This window comes from Thalassophryne amazonica, chromosome 15 (assembly GCF_902500255.1).
Source record: "Thalassophryne amazonica chromosome 15, fThaAma1.1, whole genome shotgun sequence".
In the NCBI taxonomy this organism is placed as follows: Eukaryota; Metazoa; Chordata; class Actinopteri; order Batrachoidiformes; family Batrachoididae; genus Thalassophryne; species Thalassophryne amazonica.
In genome coordinates, this window is record NC_047117.1 from 52,467,281 (window position 1) to 52,480,953 (window position 13,673).

Sequence of the window (13,673 nt, forward strand, 5' to 3'; positions counted from 1 at the left end):
AGAACTCTGCTGGCGCTGCATTCTGGGAAACGCAGGGTGTCGCCAGGGGATTATGGGAAACGTTAAAACAGCGAATTGGCCAGGACTCCTTGGCATAGTAAGGACACATAGATAAGATGGAAGAAAACCTAAAATTGCCTTGTGTATGACAATATACCAATGATGAAGCCTGTGGGTTGCCAAAGAAGGCCATCCCGCCCGAGAATATAACTCGCAACGATGAGTCACAACTTTATAAATTTGTTATAAATCTCAAGGCAGCATAAGCTGTGTCAATTTTATGAAGACAAGCAGAAAAGAAGCCGGGGTTCTCGCCAGCATTATAACAGCGTAACGGCCGGTTACGCTGCTGCCTGAAAAAATTATGCTGCAGTTGGGCCATTACGCTGTTTCCAAGGGTGTGTAGTGGAAAAATGATAATTTCTCTAGGTTGATTGTGCACCTGCTGTGGATCCACAATCAACCTTGAGAAATTATCTTTTTTTTTTTTTTTTTTTCTTTCCTCATCGACCTCAGTTAAAGCTAGTGGTTCAACGGATCATAATTGATCCGTGATCCGAACAGATTTCTCTCTGCGGTTCGGTACGTACGTGGTCCGCGGATTGGTTGATGAAATAAATAAATAAGGAGGCGTGCTCGTGTGGAGGCCGCGCGCCTGTTCAATCCAAAGGAGAAAAGCACAGCGGTAATCATGGCTAGCGGAGGAGGAGAGGAGCTTGAAAACCCCCCCGCATCATTTAAATCGCATGTACGGGCGCATTTCGGCTTCCCTATCACATACAATGATGATGGACGAAGGGTGGTGGGTAAAACAATTACGGTATATCGGCACTGTGGCATGAGAAAGCCGTATGAGAGTGGAAATACATCCAGCATGGCAGCGCATTTGAAGCGGCATCATCCTGGCATGCTAGCTCCGGCGTCAGGATCCAAGACGAGTGCTGCGCATCAACCACTTATCACATCGACATTTAAACACCCTTTAGCAGCAGAATCTGACAGGGCCAAAGCTATTTGAATCATATTTATCTAATAGATTACAATTTGTTCATGTAAATGGGGAATCTTCTTCACAGACTAAGGTTAATTATGGAGTTCCACAAGGTTCTGCTTGGACCAATTTTATTCACTTTATACATGCTTCCCTTAGGCAGTATTATTAGACGGCATTGCTTAAATTTTCGTTGTTACGCAGATGATACCCAGCTGTATCTATCCATGAAGCCAGAGGACACACACCAATTAGGTAAACTGCAGGATTGTCTTACAGACATAAGGACATGGATGACCTCTAATTTCCTGCTTTTAAACTCAGATAAAACTGAAGTTATTGTACTTGGCCCCACAAATCTTAGAAACATGGTGTCTAACCAGATCCTTACTCTGGATGGCATTGCCCTGGCCTCTAGTAATACTGTGAGAAATCTTGGAGTCATTTTTGATCAGGATATGTCATTCAATGCGCATATTAAACAAATATGTAGGACTGCTTTTTTGCATTTACGCAATATCTCTAAAATCAGAAAAGTCTTGTCTCAGAGTGATGCTGAAAAACTAATTCATGCATTTATTTCCTCTAGGCTGGACTATTGTAATTCATTATTATCAGGTTGTCCTAAAAGTTCCCTGAAAAGCCTTCAGTTAATTCAAAATGCTGCAGCTAGAGTACTGACAGGGACTAGAAAGAGAGAGCATATCTCACCCATATTGGCCTCTCTTCATTGGCTTCCTGTTAATTCTAGAATAGAATTTAAAATTCTTCTTCTTACTTATAACGTTTTGAATAATCAGGTCCCATCTTATCTTAGGGACCTCATAGTACCATATCACCCCAATAGAGCGCTTCGCTCTCAGACTGCAGGCTTACTTGTAGTTCCTAGGGTTTGTAAGAGTAGAATGGGAGGCAGAGCCTTCAGCTTTCAGGCTCCTCTCCCGTGGAACCAGCTCCCAATTCAGATCAGGGAGACAGACACCCTCTCTACTTTTAAGATTAGGCTTAAAACTTTCCTTTGTGCTAAAGCTTATAGTTAGGGCTGGATCAGGTGACCCTGAACCATCCCTTAGTTATGCTGCTACAACCCCTGGCAAAAATTATGGAATCACCGGCCTCGGAGGATGTTCATTCAGTTGTTTAATTTTGTGGAAAAAAAGCAGATCACAGACATGACACAAAACTAAAGTCATTTCAAACGGCAACTTTCTGGCTTTAAGAAACACTATAAGAAATCAAGAAAAAAAGATTGTGACAGTCAGTAACGGATACTTTTTAGACGAAGCAGAGGAAAAAAAATATGGAATCACTCAATTCTGAGGAATAAATTATGGAATTACCCTGTAAATTTCCATCCCCCAAACTAAAACCTGCATCAAATCAGATCTGCTCGTGGACATTGACCCTATGCCATGACATTGATCCTTTGTGTCTTTTTGCAAGGAACGTTTTCAGTTTTTGCTCTATGGCAAGATGCATTATCATCTTGAAAAATGATTTCATCATCCCCAAACATCCTTTCAATTGTCCAAAATATCAACGTAAACTTGTGCATTTATTGATGATGTAATGACAGCCATCTCCCCAGTGCCTTTACCTGACATGCAGCCCCATATCATCAATGACTGTGGAAATTTAGATGTTCTCTTCAGGCAATCATCTTTATAAATCTCATTGGAACGGCACCAAACAAAAGTTCCAGCATCATCACCTTGCCCAATGCAGATTTGAGATTCATCACTGAATATCACTTTCATCCAGTCATCCACAGTCCACGATTGCTTTTCCTTAGCCCATTGTAACCTTGTTTATTCTGTTTAGGTGTTAATGATAGCTTTCGTTTAGCTTTTCTGTATGTAAATCCCATTTCCTTTAGGCGGTTTCTTACAGTTCAGTCAGACATTGACTCCAGTTTCCTCCCATTCGTTCCTCATTTGTTTTGTTGTGCATTTTTGGATTTTTGAGATATTGCTTTAAGTTTTCTGTCTTGACGCTTTGATGTCTTCCTTGGTCTACCAGTATGTTTGCCTTTAACAACCTTCCCATGTTTTTTGTATTTGGTCCTGAGTTTAGACACAGCTGACTGTGAACAACCAACATCTTTTGCAACATTGCATGATGATTTACTCTCTTTTAAGAGTTTGATAATCCTCTCCTTTGTTTCAACTGACATGTCTCGTGTTGGAGCCATGATTCATGTCAGTCCACTTGGTGCAACAGCTCTCCAAGGTGTGATCACTCCTTTTTAGATGCAGACTAATGAGCAGATCTGATATGATGCAGGTGTTAGTTTTGGGAATGAAAATTTACAGGGTGATTCCATAATTTTTTCCTCAGAATTGAGTGATTCCATATTTTTTTCCTCTGCTTGGTCTAAAAAAGTAACCGTTACTGACTGCCACAATCTTTTTTCTTGATTTCATATAGTGTTTCTTAAAGCCAGAAAGTTGCCATTTGAAATGACTTTAGTTTTGTGTCATGTGTGTGATCTGCTTTTTTTCTACAAAATTAAACAACTGAATGAACATCCTCAGAGGCCGGTGATTCCATAATTTTTGCCAGGGGTTGTATAGACTTAGACTGCTGGGGGGTTCCCATGATGCACTGAGTGTTTCTTTCTCTTTTTGCTCTGTATGCACCACTCTGCATATCATTAGTGATTGATCTCTGCTCCCCTCCACAGCATGTCTTTTTCCTGGTTCTCTCCCTCAGCCCCAACCAGTCCCAGCAGAGGACTGCCCCTCCCTGGGCCTGGTTCTGCTGGAGGTTTCTTCCTGTTAAAAGGGGGTTTTTCCTTCCCACTGTCGCCGGGTGCTTGCTCACAGGGGGTCGTTTTGACCATTGGGGTTTTTACGTAATTATTGTATGGCCTTGCCTTACAATATAGGGCGCCTTAGGGCAACTGTTTCTTGTGATTTGGCGCTATATAAATAAAATTGATTGATTGATTGATTATAACAAACGCTATTGGAGTATTTATAGCTGCAGACATGAGGCCATACTCCGTTGCGCAAAACAAGGGGTTTAAACATCTGCTTAATGTGCTTGAGCCATGTTATGAAATTCCCTCGCGCACCCACTTCAGTGAAAAGATCGTGCCAAGTCTGTATGAGCAGGAAAAGTTAAAAATTGTTACGGAACTGTCCCAGGCTCCTTCTGTTTGGCTCACCACAGACGGGTGGACCTCCAGAGGAACAGAAAGTTATGTAACTGTGACCGCTCACTATATCACAGAGAACTGGGAGATGCGAAGCCCTGTGCTGCAGACACGCCCCCTCTATGAGAGCCACACAAGCTCCAGTCTAGCGCAGGTACTGACAGAAGCCGTGGCAGAGTGGAAGATAGAGAGACCCAATACAAATATCCCAGTCACAACAGATAATGCTAAAAATCGGATAAATGCAGTGAATGAGACAGGACTGGATCCGAAAATAGGGTGCTTTGCACATGTGATAAATTTAGCATCCCAAAAGGGAATCACATTGAATAAGATGGACCGCATCCTTGGGAGGATTAGGAAGGTGGTTTCCTACTTTCACCGAAGCACAACAGCTGCACATGTGCTTAAGACCAAGCAAGAAATGTTACAGCTGCCTACTCAAACTCATACATGATGTCACAACAAGGTGGAACTCCACTTATGATATGATGGAGCGTTATCTTGAGCAGCAGGCAGCTATATACTCTGCAATGACAGACAAGAGCCTGAAGAAAAATGTTAAAGACATTGTAACCTTGTCTGATAATGATGTGAAAGTGGCTGAGGAGGTCCTCCAGGTGCTCAAACCCCTAAAAATGGTTACAACTCTGTTAAGCACTGAAAGCGGACCATCTGTCTCCATGATCCTACCTCTAAAAACAAGGATTATGCAATCCATGGCCCCTAGTGAGGAAGACAGTGCAATCATAAGATGTTAAGATTGCCATTAAAGAGGACCTAAAGCCCAGATACACTTCGCCCACAACTCTGCAGGACTACCTTCACAGATCTACTGCACTAGATCCAAGTTTCAAGTCCCTGTCCCACCTAGACCCTGCCATATCCCAAAGGACATACAATGAAATCATTAGTGAGATTGTGAGCAGTCGGGGCACTGAAGACAGTAAAGAGGTAAAAAAAAAAAAAAAAAGTGAATATTTATATATAATATTTATATCATTTTATTTGGAATAACTGACTTGCTTTTTATGAAATAGTGTTATTGTCCTTTTTCAAATTTATGAAATAAGAAAATACATAATCAATTTAATTCTAATGAATCAAGTATTTTTGTATGCAGGGTAGAGTTGCAGAGCCAACCGGAGCAGGCTTGGACACACCTCCTCCACAAAAGAAGTCTGCCATGGTGGAGCTTTTTGGAGAGACCTTTGCAAGCAAGAATGTCAGTAAGACTTTTACTGACACCATCAAAGAGGAGATGACATCCTACCAGACAGCAAGCGGCATTCCAGTGGATGATGATCCACTGACATGGTGGAAAAGCAATGAGTGTAAATACCCGCACATTGCCATGATGGCAAGACGCTACCTAGCTGTGCCTGGTACTTAAGTGCCTAGCGAGAGGGTGTTCTCCACAGCAGGGGACATAGTGACAGCAAAGAGGTGTACGCTTTCCCCAGACAGTGTAGACGTCCTTATCTTTTTGAAGAAGAATTTGAAATTATACGTTTAGGTCTGCTCATTTCAATCTTTTTTATGTGTGCATACATAGGTCAGTTTTTATTTAAACTCCATGTTTATAAGAAGGCGTCACGCCTTAAATTGCCCTTTGAGTTGTGTTTTGTACACTGACCATTTAAAGGATGAAGGTGTCATGTCTTATATTGCACTTTGTGTTTATATTATTAATTTTATTTAAGCATTGAATTGACATCTTGAGTTACATGTTTTATTTAGTGAACAAAAAGGTTGCAATAAGTGTTCTACTAAATAAATGGAAAGCAAAGTTATATTTTGTCTTTCTTTCTGCTGATCCGAAAAATGATCTGATCCGTAACTCAAAACCGTGATACGATCCAAACCGTGAGTTTTTTTGATCTGTTGCACCACTAGTTAAAGCCATTTAAAGATATCAACCATGACTCAACTTTCTGCTCATTAAAGTCACTACCGGACTATTGTCTGTTATTGCGGGCAAGAAAAAAGAATCATCTGTCATTTCACATCGTAGTCCCCCCCCCACCCCCGTTCCTCATAACGTGCTTTTTCCATAGGACAGCGCACAAAGATTCTCTGGTGTGGATCGCTGTACAGCTATGGGAAAAGTACTTGGAGGAAAACTTCTCGTAAAGCTGCTAAAGTTCTCTTGCAGTGTGCCACACAATGATCGCTAGGAGAAAACGTCTCCTACAGCCGCTAAAGTTCTCCTTGCAGCAAGCCGTGACTGAGCATTGTAGGATAGGAGAGACCGAGGTCAGCTTCCATGGGAAGATTTTTAAATTTATAACACTCTGAAACACTATTGCCTGCATTTTGAGCGCCAAATTTTGTGAAGCCATAGTTTTTCTACGTACCCGTCTTATGAAGGGCTCCACTGTTGTGCACGACAAAATGGAGATCTTGAATTGTTTTAAATTTTCTGGCTCTTCATTTGACTCTGCTCAGCCTACATCTGGGAAGCTCTATACTACTGTGCTTAAGTATACTGGACCTTATACCTTTTTCTGTCAGAAGGTGTGCAATTTTGCCCTAGCAGATTGCCTCGTGATAGATAACTTGTGTAGAAAGGTTTTGCTCATCATGTCCAGCACAATACCACATACCTGAAAGTGTCTTGTGGTTTGCCCAACTGTTCTCCACCCTAAGAGCAAAATAGCAACATTTTAACTGTTATGTTTTGACTGCAAAAATGTGTCATGCAGTGTTAGTAGTTACTGTATTTTCTGTTTGTTGTTGTCCTAGTTTGTCAAGTCCTGCCACTTATACACAGAGAAAAAAAAGAAAAAAAAAAACATTTCACACATTTGGTTTTAATAAATATTAGAATAACTTTATAGAGGCCTTTCACAGGAATCAAATAAATACCAATAATATAAAGTACATGACAACAATGCAAAAAATTAGGGTGCAACAGATACTCCGGAAAATGCGGTACTCTGGTCACTTCCAAAATTAAAAAAATAAAATAAAAGACAATATAATTTTTAATAACTCATTGGAGCAAATATATAAAACACCCTGCTGATAGCAAGTTGTCCAACTTTTCACATTAAATCTTAACGAAAAGAGTACACATTTAACCACATCTAACACAAACAGATGCATTTGTGCAGTTGACAGAAAATTTAACTGTACTGTATTAAATGAACAATACATTAATAGTCTGTACTACTTTTTTCCTAAATGTAGTAGTACACCAGTCTTCTTTTGACAGGTGCAATTCACACAACCCTTAAAATTAAAACTGAACATAAAAGGACAAAATAGACTGAGGATCTCATCAGATGGTGGAAAGCATACTGATGATCTCCTCAACCCTACTGACATGCCCTCCTTTGAGGAGGCAGAGGTGAAAGACTCGGGCAGATCTGGTGCCACCACCTTTTCAGAAGTCACTGAGAGGTAGTCAAAAAAAAAAAAAAAAACACCACAGTGGAGAGTTGCCAGAAGCAGGCAAGAATCACCCTGAGATGCTGAAGTCTCTGAATGTTGATGGTCTGTCATTGCTGACACACTTCTACAGTGTTACATGGAAGTTGGGGACTGCAGCACTAAATGGACAAATTGGGGTGGTGGTCCCCATCTTTAAAAAAAGGGGACCAGAGAGTGTTGCAATTATAAAGAACTCACACTTGTCAGTCTCCTTGAGAAAGCCTATGCCAAGGGACTAGAGAGGAGACTTGGACAGAAAGACCCCATTCAGACGGGGTTGGCAATCTGACTTGAGCGGGCTTCAATACGGATTGCTTTCTAACTCGACAGCATTCAGGCTAGTTTTTCAAATCTGGCTCATCCTACACACGTGTCCAAACTCAATCCAAATGTGTGTGTTACTCTCTGCTTATAATAACATAGGTAACACCATGAAATGCATGTCATAATAAAATTTTCATTTGTACTTGGGCATTATGGGTGACAAGACATGTTCAGATCAGATATGTCACCAGAGCCTGATGGGGTTAGGGTTTGGCCGAGAGACAAAGATAGTCTAGAACGACACTGCAATTTTTGAAATATGTAAATTTCAATATTACTGTTCAACTGAACTGTTCTTTATTAAATAAAATATGAAAATTTAATAAAAGAGGAACAAGCCAAAAAAAAAAAAGCCCTCATAAAATATCACTGGAAATTCCAAGACAGCCACGTCATATGCTTAACATGCATCTTAACTTTTGGTTTGGGTAGTATAACCATTCCTAAACCACAGAATGCCATGGCCCTCTTTGAAATCTGAAGTGCCTCCACAACCCACTGAAACCATTTATCACAATTCTGAATGACAACGGGCTACAATGGAATACTCCCCTGTAAACTGCCCAAAACAGTTAAGGGACCACCCTAAGTTACTGCATTTATCACAGATCGGGGAACCTGAACTGTCACAAATGGGTGAAACTGATAATTATCACTTAATGCCAAATTTGAGAGTTTCATTTACTGTGCATCCAGAAAGAATGCACAGAAAATGAATGGATAAAATTCATTCCCTCCCCTCACAATGGTATACCGGGTATCATTGTCATTGTGGGGTATACTATATCCCATAATGACAATGTGAAGAAAGTATGTGACTTTGGCAAATTTACAGATGTATTCACAGCCTTTGCCATGAAGCACAAATTGAGCTCAGGTGCATCCTGTTTCAACTGATCATACTTGAGATGTTTCTACAGATTAAACTGAGTCTACCTGGGATAAATTCAGTTGATTGGATATGATTTGGAAAGGCACACACCTGTATACATATAAGGTCCCACAGTCGAGTACATGTCAGAGCACAAACCAAGCATGAAGTCAAAGGAATTGTAGACATCCAAGACAGGATTGTTTTGGGAAACCAATCTGGGGAAGGGTACGGAATCATTTCTTCTGCTTTGAAGGTCAAAATGAGCACAGTAGCCTCCATCATCTGAAAATGGAGGAAGTTCAGATCCACGAAGACTCTTCATAGAGCTGGCAGCCCCTCCAAACTGAGCCATTGGGGAGAAGGGCCTTAGACGGGGAGGTAACCAAGAAGCTGGCAGTCACTCTGTCAGAGCTTCAGAATTCCTGTGGACAGAAGAGAACCTTCCAGAAGGACAACCATCGCAGCAACAATCCAGCAATCAGGCATGTGTTGTAGAGTGGCCGGACATGAGCCACCCCGTTGCAAAAGGCACATGGCAGCCCACCTGGAGTTTGCCAAAAGGCAGCTGAAGTACTCTCAGACCATGAGAAACAAAATTCTCTGGTCTGGTGAGATAAATGCCAGGCATCATGTTTGGAAGAAACCAGGGACCATCCCTACAGTGAAGAATGGTGGTGGCAGCATCATGCTGTGGGGATGTTTTTCAGCGGCAGGAACTGGAAGACTAGTCAGGATTAAGAGAAAGCTGAATGCAGCAATGTACAGTGACAACCTGGATGAAAACCTGCTCCAGAGCGCTCTTGACCTCAGACTGGGGTGATGGTTCATCTTTCAGCAGGACAACAACCTTCAGCACACAGCCAAGATATCAAAGAAGTGGCTTCAGGACAACTCTGTTAATGTCCTGTTAATGCCCAGCCAGAGCCCAGACCTGAATGTAATTGAGCATCTTTGGAGAGATCTGAAAATGGCTGTGCACCAACAATCCCCATCCAACCTGATGGAGCTTGAGAGGTGCTGCAAAGAGGAATGTGCAAAACTGGCCAAAGATAAGTGCACCAAGTTTGTGGCATCATATTCAAGAAGACTTGAGGCTGTAATTGCTGCCAAAGGTGCATCAACAAATTATTGAGCAAAGGCCGTGAATACTTATATGCATGTTTTCTTTATTTTCATAAATTTGCAAAATTTAAAAAAAAAAAAAAAAAAAAAAAAAAAACCTTTTCATGTTGTCATCATGGGGCATTGTGAGTATAATGTTGAAGGGAAAAATAAATTTTCTCCATATTGGAATAAGGCTGTTACATAAAATATGTAAAAAGATGCACTGTAACCTTTTTGGATTACATACTCATTGTGAAAATGAATAATTTCTCATGTTTTTACGTTTACTTTGCATGTCATTTTTATTGAACCACGGGTGTAAAAAAAAACAAAAAAAAAAACGGTTCTCAGTAGCGTGCATTATCAGATCAGGTAAAACACACTGCTTGCCAAAAGAAAGATGAAAATATAAATTAGACCAATATTTGATAAATTCACCCAAAAACATAGGTTTTTTTAAAATGTTTTGAGAAGTGTATGTGCAACTAGGTCAGAAAAATTAATACAAATCCAATGAAATCATATGGCTATGTTTTACTAATTCTTACCTTTTTAAAAAATAATACATTTGAGAAATTTTAAAAGTATTATAAAACTGAAAATCAAACAATTTATTTTAATGACCTTTCACTGCCCACTTCCACGTTCTTAACAACCCACAGTTTGGTAATCACTGATCGTAGATTAAAACAAGGGTCGACCGATATGGATTTTTAACTGCTCATACAGATTACTGACAAGATCAGGAGGCTGAAGTCAATATTTCAGGCGATATTTTCCTATAGTAAAATATGTCAAAAATGTGTCATAATTTAGTATAACACACAATTAACACAAATCTTTCTTTAAATATTTTGCAGCATATGTTTAACAAAACCTTTCAACAGGACCTTAACACAAAAAGTGCTATGAGCTAAAAATAACAGTATGAAGTTGAATAAATGAACAGATAAACACAGCTCCATTCTGCACACTGCTATCTTCTTCTCAGCCAGTCTGTGGGACAGCAGATCGGGGACAGCAGCTCTGACAGGCCAAAGTTGTGATGTCTAACAAATAAAGTGGTGTTGTGGGCAGGACTTTGCTACAAACCAGAAAGCAGTGATTCATATTTTAAGACAGTGGTATGGCTAACAGCCCCTCAATGCCTGAAGTCAGGGGCCATTGACTCGATATGATGGGACCTTCACACACATCAATGGGCTGTTGTGTAATGGAATAAATTCAACTAAGATTTAAAATGTTTTGTAATACACTGTCAATGTGAATTTTTGTTCAAATGTTTAGCTCATCTTCTAGACCACTGATTTTCTAGTTCTAATTTCAGTGCTAGATTTGTTGTTGTGTGTACATATCTATAGGTATACAGCTGCTACAACCCAGAAACATTAAAAACCTGGATTTCTGGGAATTCCTTGAAAACATCCATCATTGAGTTCTCTCAGCTGCAGTTTACACTTTAGTCACTGACTGCCATTCCCTTTGTGTAAAAAAAAAAAAAAGTACATTTGAAGGGGTAACTTTGGTGACCAGTGAGTTGCTAAATCCAATGCTGCAAAAACTAACTGGTACATTGGCTACTATAAATAGCCTATACTGACATATGCAAAAATGTTGAATATCGGCACCAATAATGGTCGACCCCTAGATAGAAAACAGACATCAGACTCATTTAATTTGCAGGCTCATAAAATGATAGTCACCGTTCTGCCACACTGATGACTTGAATGTATTATACCATATGTATTATACTTCCATCTGAGAGCCCAGGATCAAGCATAAGCCCACTCCCCCCCTTTTTTGAAATATGCTGGTTAAACATCACCCAATTTATTATTTTTTAAAGTTTTTTAAACAGCCACCTAAAATAAATACAAAATGAAAAAGGAGCTTACACTATCAGTTTGTTTGTTTTGTCCTTCAAAAGTCCTTTTTCCATCCATAAAATGTCCACTGATGCCTGGTAGGTCCATCAGAAAGTTTTGTCAGTGTTCAAAACTTTGAGCAGAGATCAGGCTTCCCCACTGCCTGCACATTTATTTGCCATTTTGTTCTCTGCTTGTTTTTTTTATTTTTCCTGCAGCTGTCCGATGGTTTACTCTGAGCTTATGATTGATTAAAACTTTGGCATCAGCGGAGAAAAGATAAAGAACACAGGAGAGCTTGCTCACTCATGCTCTCAATGAGGAGGCATGAACAGTGAGGAAATATGACATACTTTCAGACCACCAAACTCCACTCAAATACAGGATATTTGTCAATGCAAATCCCTGGCTAAATGCAATGTCATTAGTCCCTCAACTCCACGGGAAACTGACAAATTTGCCAACAGAAAAAGTATTTAATTATATAACTACCGGTAATCTTGTGGTTCTGTCAGAGTGTGACACAGCATGAGCATATGTAGTGCCTCCACAAGCACAGAGAACTTCACGTGTTGAAAATCAGCGACACTAAATGTTCCATTGTTTTCAGTGAGATGTTGACAGGAAAATTATGGATGTTTTACCTTAACATGGAGGAAATGATAACAGCAATAAACAGATTAGCTGCAGAGTCGCCTGGTTTTAAACAGGTAGGAACTTTGAAAGTTTCCTTTACAGTTTTCTGGTTTAACACTGCAAAATGTTTCAATGAAGTAAATTATTGTCCCCAGGTTAACACTGAACTGGCCAGGCACATCACATCACTTTTTTTTTTCGTTTTTGTTCTGGAGATGAAAAAGCAGCACCAGACATCAGCTGACAAAGAACATATTTAATAAATGACAAAAAAAAAGAAAAAAAAAAGACAAAAACAGAAAGGTAATTTATTCTTTGTGAGGAAATAAGACATTTTATTGAAATGGGCGGTCCGACAAACATAATATTTGGCCAAGTTTGTGCAAAAATCCACCTTCCCGTCAAGCAGAATTTTGTACGGAACGCTCAGATGCATGAATACTGTATATTGGTGGCAACAAATCTTTTGTGATGAATTACCTGAAGTAACAAACTTCTGCATATGCAATCGAAAATAAATGTCAATTGTGTACTGACCGCCCTCGGTATCGGCAAATTCTGAAAAGATGGACAGGACGCCAAAAAAAGGTGACTGGAACTTGCCTAATTTTGAATGCTTTGCATTTCAATGCTCAAACTAAACATGTTTCAGGGTTACAGACATCCATCACCCACCTGTAGTCTCCAGCAGCACTCACACCTTTATTGCTACCGTTGGACCACTGACGGCTTGCTGACCCTTTTGTGGCACCATAAGCTGGGGGCTGACAGAGATGCAAACTTTGCTTCACTACACAAAGGAAAAATAATTTCTGGTCAGGTTAGTGAAATGCACCATGGGATAAAAAAACAAATACCACAGAGAAACTAATGACAACTTGCTTAGTGAATCAAAAAAAACTAAAGCAGCCAAAGCATACACACGGTGCATCCACAAAATATTCACACTGCTGTACATTTTCCACATTGTTACAGCCTTATTACAAAATGGATGAAATTCACTTTTTTCTTCAAAATGCAAGATAATGATAATGTGAAAAAAAGTTGTGTTTTTTTTGCAAATTTATAAATTAAAAAAAAAAAAAACACACCTAAGAACTCACATGTACATAAGTAGTCACAGCTGTTGATGAAGCTCAAAATTGAGCTCAGGAGCATCCCGTTTCCACTGATCATACTTGAAATGTTTCTACAGCTTAAATGGAGTCCATCTGGGGTAAATTCAGTTGATTAGACAGGATTTGGAAAGGCACACACCTGGCTACATATAAGGTTTCACAGTTGATA

General features: G+C 39.8%; 1 protein-coding gene across 1 annotated transcript in view; it reads right to left on the reverse strand.

The window, feature by feature from the left end:
* The window catches only part of LOC117526593 (tudor domain-containing protein 7B-like), a 115,114-nt gene that overhangs the window by 70,465 nt on the left and 30,976 nt on the right, over nucleotides 1–13,673 (reverse strand). Inside the window, exons 3-4 of the mRNA XM_034188652.1 lie at nucleotides 13,062–13,176; nucleotides 6,755–6,792 (exon numbers count right to left, since the gene is read on the reverse strand). Coding sequence (XP_034044543.1) covers nucleotides 6,755–6,792; nucleotides 13,062–13,176 — 153 coding nt within the window. The remainder of the gene's footprint in view (nucleotides 1–6,754; nucleotides 6,793–13,061; nucleotides 13,177–13,673) is intronic.